This window comes from Phyllobates terribilis, unplaced genomic scaffold (genome assembly GCF_046119375.1).
Source record: "Phyllobates terribilis strain yellow unplaced genomic scaffold, ASM4611937v1 Scaffold_2__4_contigs__length_985480577, whole genome shotgun sequence".
In the NCBI taxonomy this organism is placed as follows: Eukaryota; Metazoa; Chordata; class Amphibia; order Anura; family Dendrobatidae; genus Phyllobates; species Phyllobates terribilis.
This window is the reverse complement of record NW_027362762.1, coordinates 400,730,021-400,751,586: the sequence shown is the minus strand read 5'-3', so window position 1 is coordinate 400,751,586 and position 21,566 is coordinate 400,730,021. Positions and strand designations below refer to the sequence as shown.

Below are 21,566 nucleotides of genomic sequence, written 5' to 3'. Positions count from 1 at the left end.
CAAAAAGTATGGCTGGGTATTTGGACCATCAATCCTTTTTTACAGTCATAATTCTATGTACTGTATTCTGCAGGAAACTCATGGAAATTGGATTTGTCTATGCTCTATAGACTTACTATGAAAATTAACACTGTGGAAACAAGGAGAAAGTCTGATACAAATATATTAATACTCATGCTGCTGGTCCCTAATACAAAATGCTATACGCAGATGAGCCTTCATAAAACTGTTTAACTTATTTCTGCCCCTTTTTAATTTAATTTTCTAAAATAAAAAATGATGTAAAACACTTACAGTTCCCTGAGATCTGTCTTTGACATCGTACACAGACAGCTTAATCTGCGTCATCTGATTTATAAGAGAGTCCTGGAAGAAGGCAATGCTGCTAAGAAATATTGGATTACTTGTCCCCTGCAAGAGAAATAAAATTCAAACAATTGGTTAATTTTCCTTCTTCTGCAGTCAAGGAAACTATTTCGATTTGTTGCAAACACACTCAGATAATGGCAGCAATATCTGTTACATTTTACAGAGGATCCAAAGGAATTACTTGCCTTGTAGGGCACAATACCACAATTGTGTCTGACTTTTAAGCTCGTGTTACAAATGAGAGACACTGTGCCAGGCAAGAGACATTATGGCGTAACTTCTATAATAACCTGCCAGCTAGTAACAGAACAGCTCTCCTCTATTAATATAACCATAAGTAGTGTCAGGACAATGTTAGTCATTTTAAGTGCAGAGAAGTAAATTAATACCTGAATGTAAGCAGCACCCCCAGTCTTTAGATAGAAGATCACATGCTACGGGGTGACTTTATAGCAGATCTGTCAACAAATTTCATAATACACACTGGTTACATTAGTCCCTTCACCAACACTTGAAGTACCTGTATGTCACATGTCGGTTACAGGTGTATGGAGCTGACACCTACCTAAAACAGCAGCAATCAGAGTTAGCTCAGATCATTGATGTTTAACCACTTAGATACCACATCAATCTATGACAGCTGCATTTAAAGGGAATAGGTCAAGTAAAGAAATAGCTGGATAATCATGCCTGCCTTTCTTACTGGAGCAGCAGCCACAGGGAGAAAATTAACTTATACCCTCCCTGAAGCCGCTCGCTTCCAGTCATAGGGGCGGTGCAGGGATCGGTTACAATCACTGCTCAGTAGTATATTGTGAGCGTGCTGTAATCACTCCCCGACACTTGATTTGCAGCCTGCTCTGTATTGTATGTGTGCAACTCCATCAATATCCACCTTCCCTGCTCCTCTGTATGTCCTTCAATGCCGCTAAAAATGAATGAAGACTCTTCAAACTGTCTAAAATAAACCCTACTGGGGTATCTACAGTTACTGATCAAACGTAACTTTACATTTAAATTTTATAAAATTCTATGTAAATACGTTTATGCCCAAATTATATATAATATATATATATATATATATATATATATATATATACACACACACACACACACACACACACACACACACACACAGTACAGACCAAAAGTTTGGACACACCTTCTCATTTAAAGACTTGACTATGAAAATTGTACATTCACACTGAAGGCATCCAAACTATGAATTATCACATGTGGAATTATGTCCTTAACAAAAAAGTGTGAAACAACTAAAAATATGTCTTATATTCTAGGTTCTTCAAAGTAGCCACCTTTTGCTTTGATGACTGCTTTGCACACTCTTGGCATTCTCTTGATGAGCTTCAAGAGGTAGTCACCAGAAATGGTTTTCACTTCACAGGTGTTCCCTGTCAGGTTTAATAAGTGGGATTTCTTGCCTTATAAATGGGGTTGGGACCATCAGTTGTGTTGTGCAGAAGTCTGGTGGATACACAGCTGATAGTCCTACTGAATATTCTGTTAGAATTTGTATTATGGCAAGAAAAAAGCAGCAAAGTAAAGAAAAACGAGAGGCCATCATTACTTTAAGAAATGAAGGTCAGTCAGTGCGAAAAATTGAGAAAACTTTGAAAGTGTCCCCATGTGCAGTTGCAAAAACCATCAAGCGCTACAAAGAAACTGGCTCACATGAGGACCGCCCCAGGAAAGGAAGACCAAGAGTCACCTCTGCTTCTGAGGATAAATTTATCTGAGTCACCAGCCTCAGAAATCGCAGGTTAACAGCAGCTCAGATTAGAGACCAGGTCAATGCCACACAGAGTTCTAGCAGCAGACACATCTCTTCAACAACTGTTAAGAGGAGACTTTGTGCAGCAGGCCTTCACGGTAAAATAGCTGCTAGGAAACCACTGCTAAGGACAGGCAACAAGCAGAAGAGACTTGTTTGGGCTACAGAACACAAGGAATGGACATTAGACCAGTGGAAATCTGTGCTTTGGTCTGAGGAGTCCAAATTTGAGATCTTTGGTTCCAACCACCGTGTCTTTGTGCGACGCAGAAAAGGTGAACGGACGCCTGGTTCCGACCGTGAAGCATGGAGGAGGAGGTGTGATGGTGTGGGGGTGCTTTGCTGGTGACACTGTTGGGGATTTATTCAAAATTGAAGGCATACTGAACCAGCATGGCTACCACAGCATCTTGCAGCGGCATGCTATTCCATCCAGTTTGCGTTTAGTTGGACCATCATTTATTTTTCAACAGGACAATGACCCCAAACACACCTCCAGGCTGTGTAACGGCTATCTGACCAAGAAGGAGAGTGATGGGGTGCTACGCCAGATGACCTGGCCTCCACAGTCACCAGACCAGAACCCAATCGAGATGGTTTGGGGTGAGCTGGACCGCAGAGTGAAGGCAAAAGGGCCAACAAGTGCTAAGCATCTCTGGGAACTCCTTCAAGATTGTTGGAAGACCATTTCTGGTGACTACCTCTTGAAGCTCATCAAGAGAATGCCAAGAGTGTGCAAAGCAGTCATCAAAGCAAAAGGAGGCTACTTTGAAGAACCTAGAATACAAGACATATTTTCAGTTGTTTCACACTTTTTTGTTAAGTATATAATTCCACATGTGTTAATTCATAGTTTTGATGCCTTCAGTGTGAATGTACAATTTTCATAGTCATGAAAATACAGAAAAATCTTTAAATGAGAAGGTGTGTCCAAACTTTGTCTGTACTGTGTATATATATATATATATATATATATATATATATATATATATATATATATATATATATATATATGGATATATGCAAGCTTTCAGAGCACAGAGGCTCCTTCTTCAGCCAAGATTACAAATGAATTAGTAAGATAAATGAATGCACAACATTTAAGATATATTGCAGCAGGATATTTGTTCATGAGGTGGAGGGGGTGATGCTTCTTAAATCTTAAAAATAAGCCAAAGAAGTCAAATTAGGGTTTTTTTGTGGCACTTGGAGAAACTGTCATAAATCCAGGTGTTAAATTGAGTCCTGTTGTCAAGGAATTGAACATTCTTATCAGTTTGAATTCCCAAATTTTTCTCTGTCGTCTTTGAAATGTCCTTTTAGTATTAAAATTTTTAAATCTGTCATAAAGTGTCTTGGTCCAGAGAAATGTTTTTCCACAGGCGTGTCCAGTTCATTCCTGATTGTGTGCCTGTGTAGATTCATTCTGGTCTTTAGCTTTTTAGCTACAGACCAGAATGAATCTACACAAGCACACAATCAGGAATGAACTGGACACGCCTGTGGAAAAACATTTCTCTGGCCTGGGACACTGTATATGACAAATTTAAGTCTTAATACTAAAAGGTCATTGATCAAGCAGCAGATCCTTCCTGCTAATAAGAGTATATTGGGAAAGAACGCGGTGCAATTTCCTAAAGTAGGCTGGATTTCACTAAAATTAATGGGTAGTCTGGTGACTGTAGGCTTTAAAAGAGATGGTCATAACTCTGTGTGATGTGAACATCCCTTTACAGAAAGTGAAGGGATTGTCACTCTTGTACACAGTAAGCAAAGGCTGCCATAGGAGGGGTTAAAACCTAAGCGGATGTCTCATAGACATTGAATGTATTGTCCATTACTGGAGAACCCCTTTTTAATTATCCCATATAAAATAAAAAGAAAACAAACATGTACCCACTTTCCAGACTGGCACCGTTGCAGAAATACCAACACTACAATTCCTGGTAGTCACATATCCGTTGATTGGCTGCAGCCTTTCAGTATTCCATAAGAGCAGATGCGTGCCCTGATGAAATACTCAAAGGCTGCAGCCAATCAGTCGACATGTGACTACCAGGAATTGAAAAGTCAAAATCACTAATGTGGCACTGGTCCGGGAGAGAAGAATATTTTTGTATTTTTATTTTATATTGGCCACTTAAGCCATTAATAAGGAATGGAGATAACCACTACTCATGTGACCTGTTGGGTAAACATAGGTCAAAAATTTGGGCATAGATCTAAATTTGGTTTAATGTACCCACACAATAGTCAGCCTTAGGCCATGTTCCCACCTTCAGTATTTTACCTCAGTATTTGTAAGCCAAAACCAGGAGTGGAGCAATCAGAGGAAAAGTATAATAGAAACACGTCACCACTTCTGTATTTATCACCCACTCCTGATTTTGGCTTATAAATACTGATGTAAAACACTGACTGTGGGAATGTGGCCTTAGTTTGTTAGTGGTTTTAGTGCAATACACTTTCTCAGCTATTTTCGACCAGGACATTCTCACCTCAATGATCTCGGTCTGTGCATGCTTCGTCCAGAAAGCCTGAGGAGGCGTTGTGACACTAACAGCAACAAAACTATTTGGCTTCCGCTCAAGTGATGGAGTAGTCAGTTCACTACATGCTGTAAAGAAGAAGAGAAAAACAAGTTATGTACCATCATTGACAAGCAATAGTTACAACTTACAGTAAAGTTTATGATGGAGTTTGCACACCATATAAAGTTATTAAATATAGAAGCACATTTACTTTTAATGGGGCAGTAAAGAGTGTAAATTACATACAGCGTCCCGTGACTTTATAACTCAAGACAATTCCACTTCTAGGTTATCGATTTGTCCAGTTAGGAAACAAACGATTGAAATCAATTTACCTGCTTTGGTCAAAATTAAAGGAGTCTCAAAGAGGCAACAGAAAGACAAAGAGAAGGGTTCTGCAGGTGGTTGCCATAGACAATTACTCTCTCCTTATCCTTCCTGACTCATTCTTCTCTAGTTTTGTGTTTTACTAGATTTCTCATCCTAACTAGTAGTATGAGGTGGTACATGCAGCCAATTCAGGTATTATAGGTAGCCCAGCTTCTTGAGGATGGCACTTCCATACATGCCAACGCAAGAAGCTTTTTTGTCTCCCAGCACAGTCTTAAGAGTATGGGGCAGATACTAGGACACAGGCCATTAGACATAAAGAGCTTGACAGGGCCATGGAAGAGCATCAACCCAGCAGCAGGACAGGTATCTGCTCATTTGTGGGAGGAGGAACAGGAGAACTGCTAGAGCTCTACAAAATGACCTTCAGCGGGTTACCGGTGTGTATATTTCTGATCAGACTCCATTAACGTGGCATGAGAGCATGACATCCTGCAGTGGAACTTGTGCTCATATCTCACACATCTCAACTCTGTGTTTCCAGACATCAGAACTGATAGGTCTAACATTGCACGTCGCTCTCTTCACATACGAGAGCAGGTTCTCCAGAAAATGTGATACATATAAAAGAGTAGGAGAAGTGGTGGAGAACGTTCATTTGCCCCCAACTTCATCCAACATAACTGGTATGATGTTGGGTCAGTGATGGGCTGGGTTAGGCATATCCTTGGAGGGTTGTACAAATCTTCACATGAGCCAACGGTACCCTGACTGCTAAGTACCTGGATGAATACCTCAGAACCATCGTTAGACCTTACATTAGTGCAGTGGCCTTTTGTTCCTCCTGGTGGCCAAAGAGTATAAGCAGTTCGTGGATGATAAAAGGCATTGATGCCACTGAATGGCCCTTATGTTTTGGAAACATGAATCCAAATGAGAACTTCTGGGACATTAAACAAGAAGCACCACAGACTGCCCAGAGCTCATTGATTCTTTGATCCAAGTCTAGGATGAGATCTCCTAGGACACCGTCCGCCGCCTCATCAGGAGCAGGCCAAGATGTTGTTGGGAGCGCATACAGGTATGTAGGGACAGCACACTACTGAGTCAAATTATGAGTTACCATATTGAAAGCTATGCAAATTGGGTCAGTCTATGGTTTTCAGTGCGATTTGGAATCCAGCCATCATTTGGGTGAAGATTTTGGTTTCCATTGACTCTTCATACATTAATTTGTTCTCAAATTATTAAACAATTTATATCAGTAAAGATTTTCAACTTAAACTTTTCGTTCCGATGTGTGAATTAGGTGTTGTAATTTTTTGAGCAGTGTACTATAAGGTAAATTAGTCCCATAACATATAGTGAATGTCGGCACTGCTTACACTTGAAGTCACTGGTGCAGCAATATATAGGAATCTAGAAAATGATCTAACAGCAATCTTTGGAAATGCTCAGCAAAAAGACAGCAGTCTTCAGATACTTCATAGAAGAAAAGTACAGTTGTGCACTCACCAAATCTTCTTTACTGTGACCTATACAGGACGGGAAGTACAAGTAAATAACACACGTTTCACGTCATAACGACGCTTCCTTGGGGCTTCATATGTAGGTCGGAAGAAGCATCATGGAGGAGGGGAATAGGCCATAGGCTATGTGTTGCTTTAACTACCTGTCCTCTATATGTCACAATAAAGAAGACGGTTTCATTTGGTGAGTGCGGCAATTGAATTTTTCTTCTACGACGTACTTTAAAGTAAACTTACAATATCTACATCATTTTAAACATAAAGTGCAGTTTCTTAAAACTTTGTTAAAACTTACCCAAACTAAATTCCAAAATTGGTTCATCTGGATCCTGAAAATTTCCTATTAATATAAAGTAAATATAATCAAATAGTGATCAGATACATTACCATAGTAATAGTAAACGATTTTTTCAAGAGATTCTACACTACGTAAAGCCTGCCATGAGGAGCAGAAGCTCTGTGTGTTGCCGATTTTCTAACCCTTACCTAGCACTTTCAGTAAAAGAATGCCAGCCCCGCCTATTGCTCATATTACCATCCGGGCTGTATATAAGCTTTATATTTCAGGAATTCTGCTGAGAGGTTGGCAATGATTGTTGCACAACGCTCCAAGAATTTGTCCATACATTGAGCTCAAAGTACATAGCTCAGACAGATGAGCACAGGAAACATTACTAGCCTTGAAAGGGGTTTTCCACTTTCAACAAACATATCCCCAAACACTCTTATGCATATAATATAACAAACACAGCAAAAACTCACTTTACCCATTTCCGCTGCTGCTCTGGTCTCTGAGTATTGGTGGCAGCGGTAACACCATGAGTACAGTGCACATTACCTCTGCAGCCAATCACTGGCCTCACGGGTTTATGCTGTCTACATCGGCAAAGCTGCTGAGCTCAGTGACTGGCTGCAGCAGTGATATGCACTACAGTAATGTCACAGTTGCAGCCAAAATACAGAGACCGAAGCAGCGCCAGAAAGCCACAGAGGAACCAAGGTTTGTAATTTTATCTATTAATGATCATACATAACAGAAATGATGCACTCATTCCTACTGCAAAGTAGTAGCAATAGGCACTGTTCTCGACACTTTGTAAGGCTGCATTCAGATGCAGCGTTTTTTTGCTGCAAATTAAAAGCTGCTTTTCACAGTAGCACAAAAAGCTATAAGATTTCAAAAATCTCATGCACCACACTTGGTTTCTTTCCTGGCTGAATTTGAGAACGACAGCATTTTCTTAAATCTGCAGGAAGTCAATTCTTTCAGCTTTTTGAAACCATACAAAACAATGAAAAAGTAAAAACGTTGCAAAAACGCAACAGTGTTTTTCGCAGGGTTTTTGCTGCATTTGAGTGCTTAAAAGTGTTAAGTGAATAAAACTAACTTTATTAAACATGTATTGTAGACAAATTACATATGTAATCCATACCCAAAAATGAAGCAAATAGAAAAGCATTAAAAACGTTGCAATCTTGCTGAAAAACAAGTGTTTTGAAAACAGCGTCTTTACAGCCAAGAGAGTAAACTTTGGCTGCAGAAAAACAATTTTTTCAAAAACGTTGATTGTGAACAAAGCCTAACTGGGTCGGCTCATATTTAATCAGGGCCAGGACAGAGATTAAACATTTTATTTCACATCCTGACAGATGAATGATTTTCTTTCTTTTACTAGGATGCAATCTGTTATGGGCTAAAAGCTATAAACAAATCCACAAATGTAACAGTGTTAACAAGCCCTGTTTGTGTCTAGCTGTCTATCCCTTGTCATAGTACAGGCTAACAAATATGTGCAGCCCTGATCTAGACAAAGGCAGCATTGCAGGGCCCCATACAATGTCAGGCTGAGACTCACAGGTTAAAAAAAAATGGAAAAAAATACATATTTTCACTTAGAAGCAATATGATAAAGGAAAAAAATGAGAATACAAGTTGTACTACTGCATTCCAGTCATCAAAATCATTGCCAGAAAAATACTTCAAACAACTATACAAAGAAAATTTTTGCATACAGCACATGGACATCTGTGTGCATCTAGTATTCCACTAAGGCTAGGTTCACCATGGGTGAGTAATGCAGCAGCTGTTGATAAATTTCCCCATCCTAGAAAGCATTGCCCCCTCATCACCAGTCCTGGTATGCATGGTCCCCTCATCCCCAATCCTGGTATGCTTGGCCCCCTCATCCCCAATCCTGGTATGCTTGGCACCCTCATCCCCAATCCTGGTATGCTTGGCACCCTCATCCCCAATCCTGGTATGCATGGCCCCCTCATCACTAACCCTGATATGCATGCCCCCCCTCATCCCCATTCCTGGTATGCATGGCCTCCTCATCCCCAATCTGGGTATGCATGGCCCCCTCATCCCCAATCCTGATATGCATGGCACCCCTCATCACTGCACACATGAAAAAAATAAACACTCATAGTCACCTTCCTTCCCTCTGCTCCAGCGCTGCGTCCTGTTTTGCCAGCAGCAGCTCACCTCCACATCACTGCCATGCGCCCTCAGACGCTGAAGTGAGCTGCGGGTATATTCACTCCTCTCCAAGCCAGGACTATGGCCGTGGAGAGGAGAGAATAGTCATTTTCTTTAATAGCGCACACAGTCAGCAGCGTGATCCTCTGTGCAAGCTACTAAAGAAAATGAATATTCACTCCTCTCCACGCCCTTGGGAGTGGAGAAGAATGAATATTCATGCTCTCTAATAGCGGGCACAGAGGATCGCTGAGCCTGCTGTGGCCGCAGCTGACACTACCCTATTAAAGAAAATGAATATTCACTCTTCTCCACTCCCATGCCTCTTTAGCAGCAGCTACTGCCTGTGCCCGCTCCTCCGCTGCCGCAACCCCCCACCCCACCGGTATACACTATATATACTCGAGGGGGGCTTTTTCAGCATAAAAAATGTGCTGAAAAAGTTGGCTTATACGCGAGTATACACGGTAATTAAAATGTATTTGCATATTAGGGTTAATTCACACCCTGCAAGATTGTGGATGATTTACAGTGCAGATTCCCCATCAAAATGTTGCCGGATTTTACAGGACATGTAGCAAAAAATGTAAACAACAATATAGTTACATTTTTCTATACTGTGTGTACTCTATAAACTCTCCTAAAAGGTCTCTGTAGTAAATTCAGTACAGATATATTCATTAAGGCTCGTTCACACTGCTGTATAAATCGGACGAGTGCAATGCGAAAAAACATCGCATTGCACTCTGACCAATGTTAGTAAATGAGTCCATGCTCATCTGCAAGTTTTTTCTCAGCTTGGATCGGACAGAGGAAAAAAAATCGCAGAATGCTGCGATTGTCTGCGAGAATCAGTTCGCAATCGCCAATGCAAGTCAATGGGTGCGAGAAAAAAAAACACAAGGCACATGGACCATGTCCCGTCCTATTTTTACGCACACATCTCAAAGGAAACACAGCATTTCATCAGCCAAGTATAGTACATTCACAGCCCAAAATTTCAGAATAGAATAGATAGAAATAGGTCAGTGAGATACATATAATCAGTGCTTTGCGTGTGTAGTTTTCTGTACTTTTATTTATTTATTTACTAGCTAAATACATGAAAAAAATGGAGTGGGGATTAAAAATAAGAGCAACCCCGTGCCATTTTTTTTAATTAATTATTTATTTAATAGGTTAAATAAGGCTAAACACCTTTAGTGCCACATAAAAGGTGTAGCGTCGGCGTCCCTGCCCTCTGCTAGGCAGGGACGCTGTTCCCCTCACCTCTCCGCTCCGAGCCCGGCGTCCTCCTCCCGCTCTGCTGGCAGCGCGCGCTCCTTCCCGGCCACGGTGCTTAGGGCGCGCGCGCGCGCGCTCCCCCCCTCTTAAGGGGGCCGCGCGCGCCGTCCTAAGGAGTCCCCGGCCAATGGCCGGAGGACTTCACCATATATAAGGCACCTCCTCCAAAATGGAGGTGCCCGAGCAATGTTGTTGCACTGTTCACTACTCTGCTTCAGCCCTCAGGTCCCGTTTCCAGTTACCTGCCAGTTTCCTGCCAGATTGCTGTCTGATTCCTGCCTGTTATGCGCTTACCTGCTCGCTAGCCTGAGGTCCGATGGTCTGCCTTCCGACACCTGTCAGTCTGTCTATGGACCAGCTTGCCCGCTCACCTGGGAGCGCCCACCTGCTACCTGCCTGCTAGCCTACCTGGAGGTTCCGCCATCACGTGCTGTGACCACCTGCCAGTCCAGAGACTCTTGCCCGCTCACCTGGGAGCGCTCATCTGCTACCTGTCTGCTAGCCTACCTGGAGGCTCCGCCGTCACGTGCTGTGACCACCTGCCAGTCCAGAGACTCTTGCCCGCTCACCTGGGAGCGCTCATCTGCTACCTGCCTGTTAGCCTACCTGGAGGCTCCGCCGTCACATGCTGTGACCACCTGCTTATCCAGAGACTCTCGCCTGCTCACCTGGGAGCACACATCTGCCATCTGCCTGCTAGCCTACCTGGAGGCTCAGCCGTCACAGGTTGTACCTGCCCGTTCACCCAGAGACTGTCCCGGTCACTTGAAGTGACCTTCTGCCCGTTCACCCAGAGACTGCCCCGGTCACTTGCCGTGACCTCCTGCCCGTTCACCCAGAGACTGTCCCGGTCACTTGCCATGACCTCCTGCCCGTTTACCCAGAGACTGTCCCGGTCACCTGCTGTGACTACCTGCCTGACTTCCCTGGTCGCCACCCGCTTCCTTACAAGGACCGCCCCCTTGTATAAGTTGCTCAGAGGTTCCGCCTCCCAGACCCGTTACAGTTTGCTCGGGCCATGGAACCCGGTGGCACCCAAGCTCCCTCGCTCTCGGACCTTTGTCATGAACTGTCCCGTCAGAGGTCCCAACAGGAGTCCATCCTGAGTCACCTGCGGAATGTCAATTCTCGCCTAGACACTCTGACTGCTCCACCAGCAACCACCGCTAGTGTCTTGACTTGCAACCCGGCAGCTCCGCTGCCCACCAGTACCATGGTATCCTGCTCCGGACCCCGGCTTTCTGCACCTCCTCGCTTCGGAGGCGACTCCGCTCTGGCTCGGGGCTTCATAAACCAGTGCACCCTGCACTTTGAACTCCTGTCCCACCAGTTTAACTCCGACCGGGCCAAAGTAGCCTTTATCATGTCCCATCTCACGGGGGAGGCACTGGCTTGGCTAAATCCTCTATGGGAGAGAGGAGACCCCCCCCCTGGTGTCCGACTTGCCTGCCTTTCTCACGGCTTTCCGGAAAGTCTTTGACGAACCCGGACGGAAGACCTCATCCGCATCGTCTCTGCTACACCTCCGTCAGGGAAGTCTCACCGTGGGCCAATATGCCATACGGTTCCGTACCCTTGCCTCGGAGCTGGCCTGGGATAACGACGCTCTGGTGTCTGTCTTCTGGGAGGGTCTGTCCGGCCGTATTAAAGATGAACTCGCCGGTCGGGACATTCCTACCACTCTCGATGACTTAATAACTCATGCCACCCGGATTGACCTACGGTTCCAGGAGCGTGCCAAAGAGGTCACCCGTGAGAGGAGGTTTCCACGTCTAGCTCCTACCTTCCAGAAACCTGTCACTCCCTCCGTTTCTCCCCAGGTACACTCTCCTGAGCCTATGCAGGTCGACCAGACCAAGATGGTCAAAACCCGTCAGGACTTACGCCGTGCCGAGGGGAGCTGCTTCTACTGTGGCAGCAAGGAGCACCGGATCCGTACCTGCCCGGAGAGGTCGGGAAACGCCTGTGTCTAGGTTCGCTCAGAGAGGTCGACCTAGACAAGAATAAATCCTCTCCATCTCTGCTGCTGTCAGTCTCAATTATCTGCGGGGAGAACCGTTTTTTCGAACTAGCCCAACTTGACTCTGGAGCAGCCGGGAATCTTATTTCACAGTCCCTGGTAGAAAAACACCGCATTCCCACCAAACCTCTGGCTGTACCCTTATCTGTCGCTGCCGTGGATGGGGGCCTCTTACCACGTCCCATCCAACTCATCACCGAATCCATTACTCTGCAGGTGGGAATGCTGCATTCTGAGAGCATCTCTTTTCATGTTCTGCCTGGACTCTCTCACGCCCTCTTACTAGGCCTACCTTGGCTCCAGAGACATGCACCCGTGCTTGACTGGAAGTCCGGAGAAGTCCTTCGTTGGGGACAGGACTGCCATAAGACTTGTTTGGTTCCCGTTCATCCCGTCCGTCCTTCTCCTACCCCAACTAATCTACCTGGACTTCCAATTCCTTATTGGTCATTTGCTGATGTCTTTAATAAAAAGGAGGCAGAGACATTACCCCCTCATAGACCATACGACTGTCCTATCGACCTGTTACCCGGTACTACGCCTCCCCGTGGGCGTATTTACCCATTGTCCGCTGCTGAGACCCGGTCGATGTCCGAATATATTGAGGAGAATCTGGCCCGGGGATTCATCCGGAAATCTACCTCCCCGGCGGGAGCAGGCTTCTTTTTCGTTAAAAAGAAGGACGGCTCTCTCCGTCCCTGTATAGACTATAGAGGCCTTAACCAGATCACGGTGAGGAATAAGTACCCCCTTCCGCTCATTCCGGAGTTATTTGATCGTCTGAGGGGGGCTAGAATCTTCACCAAACTGGACCTCCGTGGGGCGTACAACTTGGTCCGTATCCGTCAGGGGGATGAATGGAAGACTGCATTCAACACCCGGGACGGCCACTATGAATATCTGGTAATGCCCTTTGGTCTCTGTAATGCTCCTGCCGTCTTTCAAGAGTTGGTCAATGACATCTTCCGGGACCTTCTCTACTCCTGCGTAGTGGTGTACCTGGACAACATTTTGGTCTTCTCTCCGGATCTCCAGACTCACCGGAGGGATGTTCGTCAGGTCCTGCTCAGGTTCAGGCAGAATCACCTCTTCGCTAAATATGAGAAGTGCCTCTTTGAGCAGACCTCGCTTCCGTTTTTGGGCTACATTATTTCTCAGACCGGCCTCCGAATGGATCCAGAGAAACTGTCTGCCGAGAAATGGCCTCGACCGGAGGGGTTGAAGGCTATTCAGCGGTTCCTGGGCTTCGCCAACTACTACCGCCTCTTCATACCGCACTTCTCTTCCCGGACTGCCCCAATTTCCGCGCTCACCCGTAAGGGCACTAATCCCAGAGAGTGGCCGCCCGAAGCAGAGGAGGCCTTTCTTTCCTTAAAACAGGCCTTCTCTTCCGCCCCGGTGCTGCATCGCCCGGACGGCAACAAGCAGTTCTTCCTGGAAGTTGACGCCTCCTCCTCTGGAGCCGGAGCGGTACTTACCCAAAAATCATCTTCCGGGAGAATGGTAACTTGTGGCTTCTTCTCCAAACTCATCTCCCCTTCTGAGCGCAACTATTCCATAGGAGACCGAGAGTTATTGGCCATCAAGCTGGCATTGGAGGAGTGGCGTTACCTACTCGAGGGGGCTCTTCACCCGGTAATAATTTACACTGACCACAAGAACTTGGCTTACCTCCAGCATGCCCAGAGACTTAACCCGCGCCAAGCCCGGTGGTCCTTGTTTTTTGCTCGCTTTGATTTTGTTCTTCATTTTCCCCGGCTGACAAAAACATCAAAGCAGACGCCTTGTCCCGATCCTTTCTGGTGTCCGATCTCGAGGAAGAACCCAAACATATCATCGATCCCGCCAGAGTAATGCAAGTGGCTCCTGTGAGTCTAAATCGTCTCCCTCCCGGTAAGACGTTCGTTTCAGTACCTGATCGGGAGAAGATCCTACACTGGGGCCATTCGTCTAAGCTAGCTGGCCACGCCGGTCAGAAAAAGACCCTCCAGCTTATTACCCGGCACTACTGGTGGCCTACCCTGCACAAGGACGTAATAGACTTTGTTTCTGCCTGTGTGTCCTGCGCCCGCAACAAAGTCCCGAGACACCTGCCAGCCGGTCGCCTCCTTCCGCTTCCTGTGCCTGCTGCCCCCTGGCAGCATATTGCTATGGACTTCATAACTGATCTCCCCGTCTCTGCCGGTTGTACGGTCATTTGGGTGGTCGCTGACCGCTTTTCCAAGATGGCTCACTTTATTCCCCTGCCAGGCCTCCCGTCTGCACCCGAGCTGGCTAAAGACTTTATCCGCCACATCTTCCGTCTCCATGGCCTGCCCCTCCACATTGTGTCGGATCGTGGGGTTCAGTTCACCTCACGTTTCTGGAGAGCCACTTGTAAATTGCTAGACGTCACCCTGGACTTCTCCTCCGCTTACCACCCACAGTCTAATGGTCAAGTGGAGCGGATCAATCAGATCCTGACCAGTTACCTCCGGCACTTCGTTAATGCCCACCATTCTGACTGGGTGGATCTCCTGCCATGGGCCGAATTCTCTTACAACAATCACGAGAGCGAATCTTCCTCCAAATCCCCGTTTTTTGTAGTCTTCGGTCAGCATCCTCGGATCCCATTTCCCGTCTCCACCTCGGTGGATAATCCGGCTGCGGAATCTCTTGTTAACAAATTTTCCTCCATGTGGGAGAGTACCCGGTCCGCACTCCTTCAGTCGTCCGAGCGGATGAAAAGACATGCTGACAAAAAACGTCTGGATCCTCCTCAATTCCGTCCAGGGGATAAGGTCTGGCTCTCGTCCAAGTATGTCCGGCTCAAGATTCCTTCCTATAAGTTAGGGACTCGGTTCATCGGTCCTCTGGAGGTCATCAGTCAGATCAACCCGGTGGCCTATAAATTGAAACTCCCGGCCAACTTGCGGATCCCTAACTCCTTCCATGTATCTCTCCTCAAACCCGGGGTACTTAACTCTTTTTCCAAGTCTACAGGTACGCCTCCTGCTCCGGTTTCCGCTGAAAACGAGTTTGAGGTAGAGAACATTCTGGCCACAAAAAGGGTAAGAGGAAAGACCTTTTTTCTAGTAGATTGGAAGGGGTTTGGTCCTGAAGAGAGAACGTGGGAGCCCCGGGAGAACATCCATGCCCCTCTCATCCTTGCTAAATTTCTGTCTGGCCTAAAAAAGGGGGGGCCTAAAGGGGGGGGTACTGTAGCGTCGGCGTCCCTGCCCTCTGCTAGGCAGGGACGCTGTTCCCCTCACCTCTCCGCTCCGAGCCCGGCGTCCTCCTCCCGCTCTGCTGGCAGCGCGCGCTCCTTCCCGGCCACGGTGCTTAGGGCGCGCGCGCGCGCTCCCCCCCTCTTAAAGGGGCCGCGCGCGCCGTCCTAAGGAGTCCCCGGCCAATGGCCAGAGGACTTCACCATATATAAGGCACCTCCTCCAAAATGGAGGTGCCCGAGCAATGTTGTTGCACTGTTCACTACTCTGCTTCAGCCCTCAGGTCCCGTTTCCAGTTACCTGCCAGTTACCTGCCAGTTTCCTGCCAGATTGCTGTCTGATTCCTGCCTGTTATCCGCTTACCTGCTTGCTAGCCTGAGGTCCGACGGTCTGCCTTCCGACACCTGTCAGTCTGTCTATGGACCAGCTTGCCCGCTCACCTGGGAGCGCCCACCTGCTACCTGCCTGCTAGCCTACCTGGAGGTTCCGCCGTCACGTGCTGTGACCACCTGCCAGTCCAGAGACTCTTGCCCGCTCACCTGGGAGCGCTCATCTGCTACCTGTCTGCTAGCCTACCTGGAGGATCCGCCGTCACGTGCTGTGACCACCTGCCAGTCCAGAGACTCTTGCCCGCTCACCTGGGAGCGCTCATCTGCTACCTGCCTGTTAGCCTACCTGGAGGCTCCGCCGTCACATGCTGTGACCACCTGCTTATCCAGAGACTCTCGCCTGCTCACCTGGGAGCACACATCTGCCATCTGCCTGCTAGCCTACCTGGAGGCTCAGCCGTCACAGGTCGTACCTGCCCGTTCACCCAGAGACTGTCCCGGTCACTTGCCATGACCTTCTGCCCGTTCACCCAGAGACTGCCCCGGTCACTTGCCGTGACCTCCTGCCCGTTCACCCAGAGACTGTCCCGGTCACTTGCCGTGACCTCCTGCCCGTTCACCCAGAGACTGTCCCGGTCACCTGCTGTGACTACCTGCCTGTCTTCCCTGGTCGCCACCCGCTTCCTTACAAGGACCGCCCCCTTGTATAAGTTACTCAGAGGTTCCGCCTCCCAGACCCGTTACAAAAGGTACTAAAGGGTACTAGTTTATTATATGTAGGGGGCTTGTGATATTAAATATCTACAGGATATCTATCCTATTTATTCTATCTATCTATGATTGCTTTATTAGTTTGTAAACTAGCTTTAAATGACATGGAGATTTCCTGTATGTAAAAGCTGATGTTAAATACGGATGGCATACGCATGTCATACGGATGCTAGGTGAGAAAAATCGCATTGTACTTGCATGACACTCATCCTAATTTTCTGGATCAACCTCGGACTGATTTTTTATACGCTCGTGTGACTCCAGCCTTACCCTGCATCTATGACAGATATAGTAGTCCAATACCATAAGAAGGTACATTAATACAGATCTATGGACAATGAAAATCTCCACATTCTGACATCTATAAGAAATTAATGTAATTTTCCAAGTTTAAATATTAAGAGGTTTTCCGGTTTCAAAGTTTTTTGTTCCATAGGCTGCCAGTGGTATAAAATTACAAACTGGCACTCACTCACCCTCCCTGGTTCCAGCACGGCCTCTCTGTCACTGCCCCAATGTTTGTTTACAGTCTGCAGTGGTGACTTTATGACAACAGCGCACATCACCACTGCAGCTAATCATTAAGCTCAGACTGATGCCATGTACATCAGCATGGGAAGCTGAGTACCAGCTCAGTTTGTAATTTTATACTTCTGCAAGGGTATGAAGCAAATAAGACTGGAAACTGGAAAACCCTTTTAATGGCTTTCTCCACTGCACAAACTATCCATTTGTGATCTGTAAGGGTCTGACTGGTGCGACTCCCATCAATGGGCAAAAGAAGGTGCTACAGTGATCCATTGAAAAGTGGGGGTACAGTATTGAGAGGTGGTAGCGTGAGGGGACAGTATAAAGAGGTTGGAGTATGAGGAGACACCGTGGAGAGGTGGGAGCGTGGAGGAAGAGTGTGGAGAAGTAAGTTTAACAACAACTCCCAGTATCTCCTTACAAGTGTTAAGAACATATTGGGAGTTCCAGGTTTATGCAATACAAGTGTATAAAGGGCTGATCTGACATTGCAATTGATCGCTGTGCTAAACTTGGTGCTGTATTCATGTACTGACCATGATTCTGGTGCTAGATTAATGTACTGACCATGGTTCTGGTAAATGATTCATGTACTGACTGTGGTTCTGGTGAAGGATTTATGTACTGATGTTGGATCGGATCTTGGACACATGTAGCAATTCATAACTGATCTGATGACGTGCTACATGGCTATGTTAAAACTGCTCAAACCTTGCAGTTTTGAGATTATTAGAAGGATATGGAGAGGTTCTACTCCAAAAACTCAGTATAAGTTCGGGTATGTTAACAATGAGTTTTTCAAACAGAAGCGCCACAGAAAATCTCCAAATCCTTCACAAAAACACAAAACTTGGCTTTGCTAATGTATTTATGTACTGACAGTGGTTCTGGTGAGCTATTCACCTAAGCACCCCCTTTATATTTTTTGCAGTCCTGGAGATTAGTTTAATATAATGATGTGGCCCTTAGACCAAAAAATGTTGTGCACCCCTGTTCTACCCTATGACAAACTATTATGGCATTGAAGAAATATATTGAATCTCCAGAATACATATTGACTGTCACTAAAGACAATTTCATTATGCTCCAAATTCTTTTTACAATAACTACTTACCTGCCAGTGACAAACCTAACATTTCAGAAGTAACATCGATGGTAGAATGAGGCCTGGCCGCATGGCGAGGACTACGCTGTCTTGCCATCATTTCGGCATGAGTAGGGCACGCTCACTATCTTCTAGGCTTTAGACAAGAGTTTTAATCCTTGAATTTTCAATTGTCAGTGAAGGAGAGCCACAATTGAAAAACTGCAAAGTAAAAAAAAGTGTAATTCAAACATTAGAAAAAGAAAACAAACTAACAAAAATATATAAATAATGAATTTAGTCAACTTTATCTAAGTAGTATGCAAGAATCAGGTCAAGCATGTTGATCAACCGTCCAGACCCCTGTGAAGGAGCTGTATATTTAATATTGTTGGATCTTCTTTAAACATTGTTAGGGATTAACTTTTAGAAGAGTGAAAGCTATATTGTAGATACATTAAAATGTGGCTATAAAAAATAAAAGGAAATATGCTGTACTAAAACAATGTTGGGGTTAGAAAGGTTAATTAAATACCATTTTTTCATATGTGGCAGAGATAGTGATAGTAAAACAGTAATCACTTACATTCCAAAACTCAAGGACACTCAGTAAACTTGTTTGTGGAGCCGATTCGGGAAAGTCAGTACAAATGCTTAGCGCAAGTCACTAAGTTATATAATGGAAAACAAGTGCAGCTAAACAGTTGGAGACACTTTAATCGAATGAAAGCTAACTATCCGTGGGCAATATGTACCGTAATACTTTATAATGAGAAAACATAGCTTTGGTATAGTTAGTATAAAATCTACTAGGGGAAATGTCGCAACCGCTCTATGCTACATGCCCAATAATGAGTATAATAAATGTAATAAAATAGGTCAGCACCAGTAGATTATTATTTTCTCCTTAAAATCCTTATTAAAGAAATAGACCATGGCCTGAGTAGGTCATATACAGTACAGACCAAAAGTTTGGACACACCTTCTCATTTAAAGATTTTTCTGTATTTTCATGACTATGAAAATTGTACATTCACACTGAAGGCATCAAAACTATGAATTAACACATGTGGAATTATATACTTAACAAAAAAGTGTGAAACAACTGAAAATATGTCTTATATTCTAGGTTCTTCAAAGTAGCCACCTTTTGCTTTGATGACTGCTTTACACACTCTTGGCATTCTCTTGATGAGCTTCAAGACGTAGTCACCGGAAATGGTTTTCACTTCACAGGTGTGCCCTGTCAGGTTTAATAAGTGGGATTTCTTGCCTTATAAATGGGGTTGGGACCATCAGTTGTGTTGTGCAGAAGTCTGGTGGATACACAGCTGATAGTCCTACTGAATAGACTGTTAGAATTTGCATTATGGCAAGAAAAAAGAAGCTAAGTAAAGAAAAACGAGTGGCCATCACTACTTTAAGAAATGAAGGTCGGTCAGTGCGAAAAATTGGGAAAATTTTGAAAGTGTCCCCAAGTGCAGTTGCAAAAACCATCAAGCGCTTCAAAGAAACTGGTTCACATGAGGACCGCCCCAGGAAAGGAAGACCAAGAGTCACCTCTGCTTCTGAGGATAAGTTTATCCGAGTCACCAGCCTCAGAAATCGCAGGTTAACAGCAGCTCAGATTAGAGACCAGGTCAATGCCACACAGAGTTCTAGCAGCAGACACATCTCTTCAACAACTGTTAAGAGGAGACTTTGTGCAGCAGGCCTTCATGGCAAAATAGCTGCTAGGAAACCACGGCTGAGGACAGGCAACAAGCAGAAGAGACTTGTTTGGGCTAAAGAACACAAGGAATGGACATTAGACCAGTGGAAATCTGTGCTTTGGTCTGATGAGTCCAAATTTGAGATCTTTGGTTCCAACTACCGTGTCTTTGTGCGACGCAGAAAAGGTGAACGGATGGACTCTACATGCCTGGTTCCCACCGTGAAGCATGGAGGAGGAGGTGTGATGGTGTGGGGGTGCTTTTCTGGTGACACTGTTTTGGATTTATTCAAAATTGAAGGCATACTGAACCAGCATGGCTACCACAGCATCTTGCAGCGGCATGCTATTTCATCCGGTTTGCGTTTAGTTGGACCATCATTTATTTTTCAACAGGACAATGACCCCAAACACACCTCCAGGCTGTGTAAGGGCTATTTGACCAAGAAGGAGAGTGATGGGGTGCTACGCCAGATAACCTGGCCTCCACAGTCACCAGACCTGAACCCAATCGAGATGGTTTGGGGTGAGCTGGACCGCAGAGTGAAGGCAAAAGGGCCAACAAGTGCTAAGCATCTCTGGGAACTCATTCAAGATTGTTAGAAGATCATTTCCGGTGACTACCTCTTGAAGCTCATCAAGAGAATGCCAAGAGTGTGCAAAGCAGTCATCAAAGCAAAAGGTGGCTACTTTGAAGAACCTAGAATATAAGACATATTTTCAGTTGTTTCACACTTTTTTGTTAAGTATATAATTCCACATGTGTTAATTCATAGTTTTGATGCCTTCAGTGTGAATGTACAATTTTCATAGTCATGAAAATACAGAAAAATCTTTAAATGAGAAGGTGTGTCCAAACTTTTGGTCTGTACTGTAAGTGAAGTCAATGTGAAGTCAATTCAGACAAGTTCGACATCAATCATTGTATCATAGTGTTAGAAAATACATTGTTGACAATGATCATCAATAAAGAGGATAATTAAAATGATATGCTTTCTGATAATAATGATGATGACTCAGTTTTACTGCAGGTCAGAAAATGACATGGTTTTATTTCTCTTCATCTAGAGATCTAGCCCCCAGGGTGAGAATATTTGGCCCGCGATGCCGGGTGGGTCCCCCGAGTATATTTGGCCCGCAGGGAAAAAGTGAGACCCATTATACTGTATGAAGCACTATGTGGGGTCATTGTACTGTATAGAGGACTATGCGAGGTCCATTATACTGTATGGAGCACTATGCGAGGTCATTTTACTGTATGGAGCACTATGTGGGGCCATTATACTATATAGAGCACTATGCGAGGCCATTATACTGTATGGAGCACTATGTGGGGCCATTATACTGTATGGAGCACTATGTGGGGCCATTATACTGTATGAAGCACTATGTGGGGACAATATTATACTGTATGGAGCACTATGTGGGACCATTATACTGTATAGAGCACTTTGTGGGGCCATTATACTGTATGGTTTCACTATGTGGGGCCAGTATGCTGTACGGAACACTTTTTTGTGGCCATTATACTGTGTGGAGCCATATGTGGGGCCATTATACTGTATGGAGCACTATGCGAGGCCATTATACTGTATGGTGCACT

General features: G+C 45.2%; 1 protein-coding gene across 8 annotated transcripts in view; it reads right to left on the bottom strand.

The window, feature by feature from the left end:
• Positions 1 to 21,566, bottom strand: part of INPP4A (inositol polyphosphate-4-phosphatase type I A) — a 149,458-nt gene that overhangs the window by 69,489 nt on the left and 58,403 nt on the right. For all 8 annotated transcript variants that reach the window (XM_073664894.1, XM_073664893.1, XM_073664897.1 and 5 more), the window contains 4 exons: positions 18,283 to 18,474; positions 6,844 to 6,888; positions 4,657 to 4,775; positions 295 to 411 (listed from right to left, as the gene is read on the bottom strand). In XM_073664894.1, coding sequence (XP_073520995.1) covers positions 295 to 411; positions 4,657 to 4,775; positions 6,844 to 6,888; positions 18,283 to 18,373 — 372 coding nt within the window. In that variant the 5' untranslated portion in view covers positions 18,374 to 18,474. The remainder of the gene's footprint in view (positions 1 to 294; positions 412 to 4,656; positions 4,776 to 6,843; positions 6,889 to 18,282; positions 18,475 to 21,566) is intronic.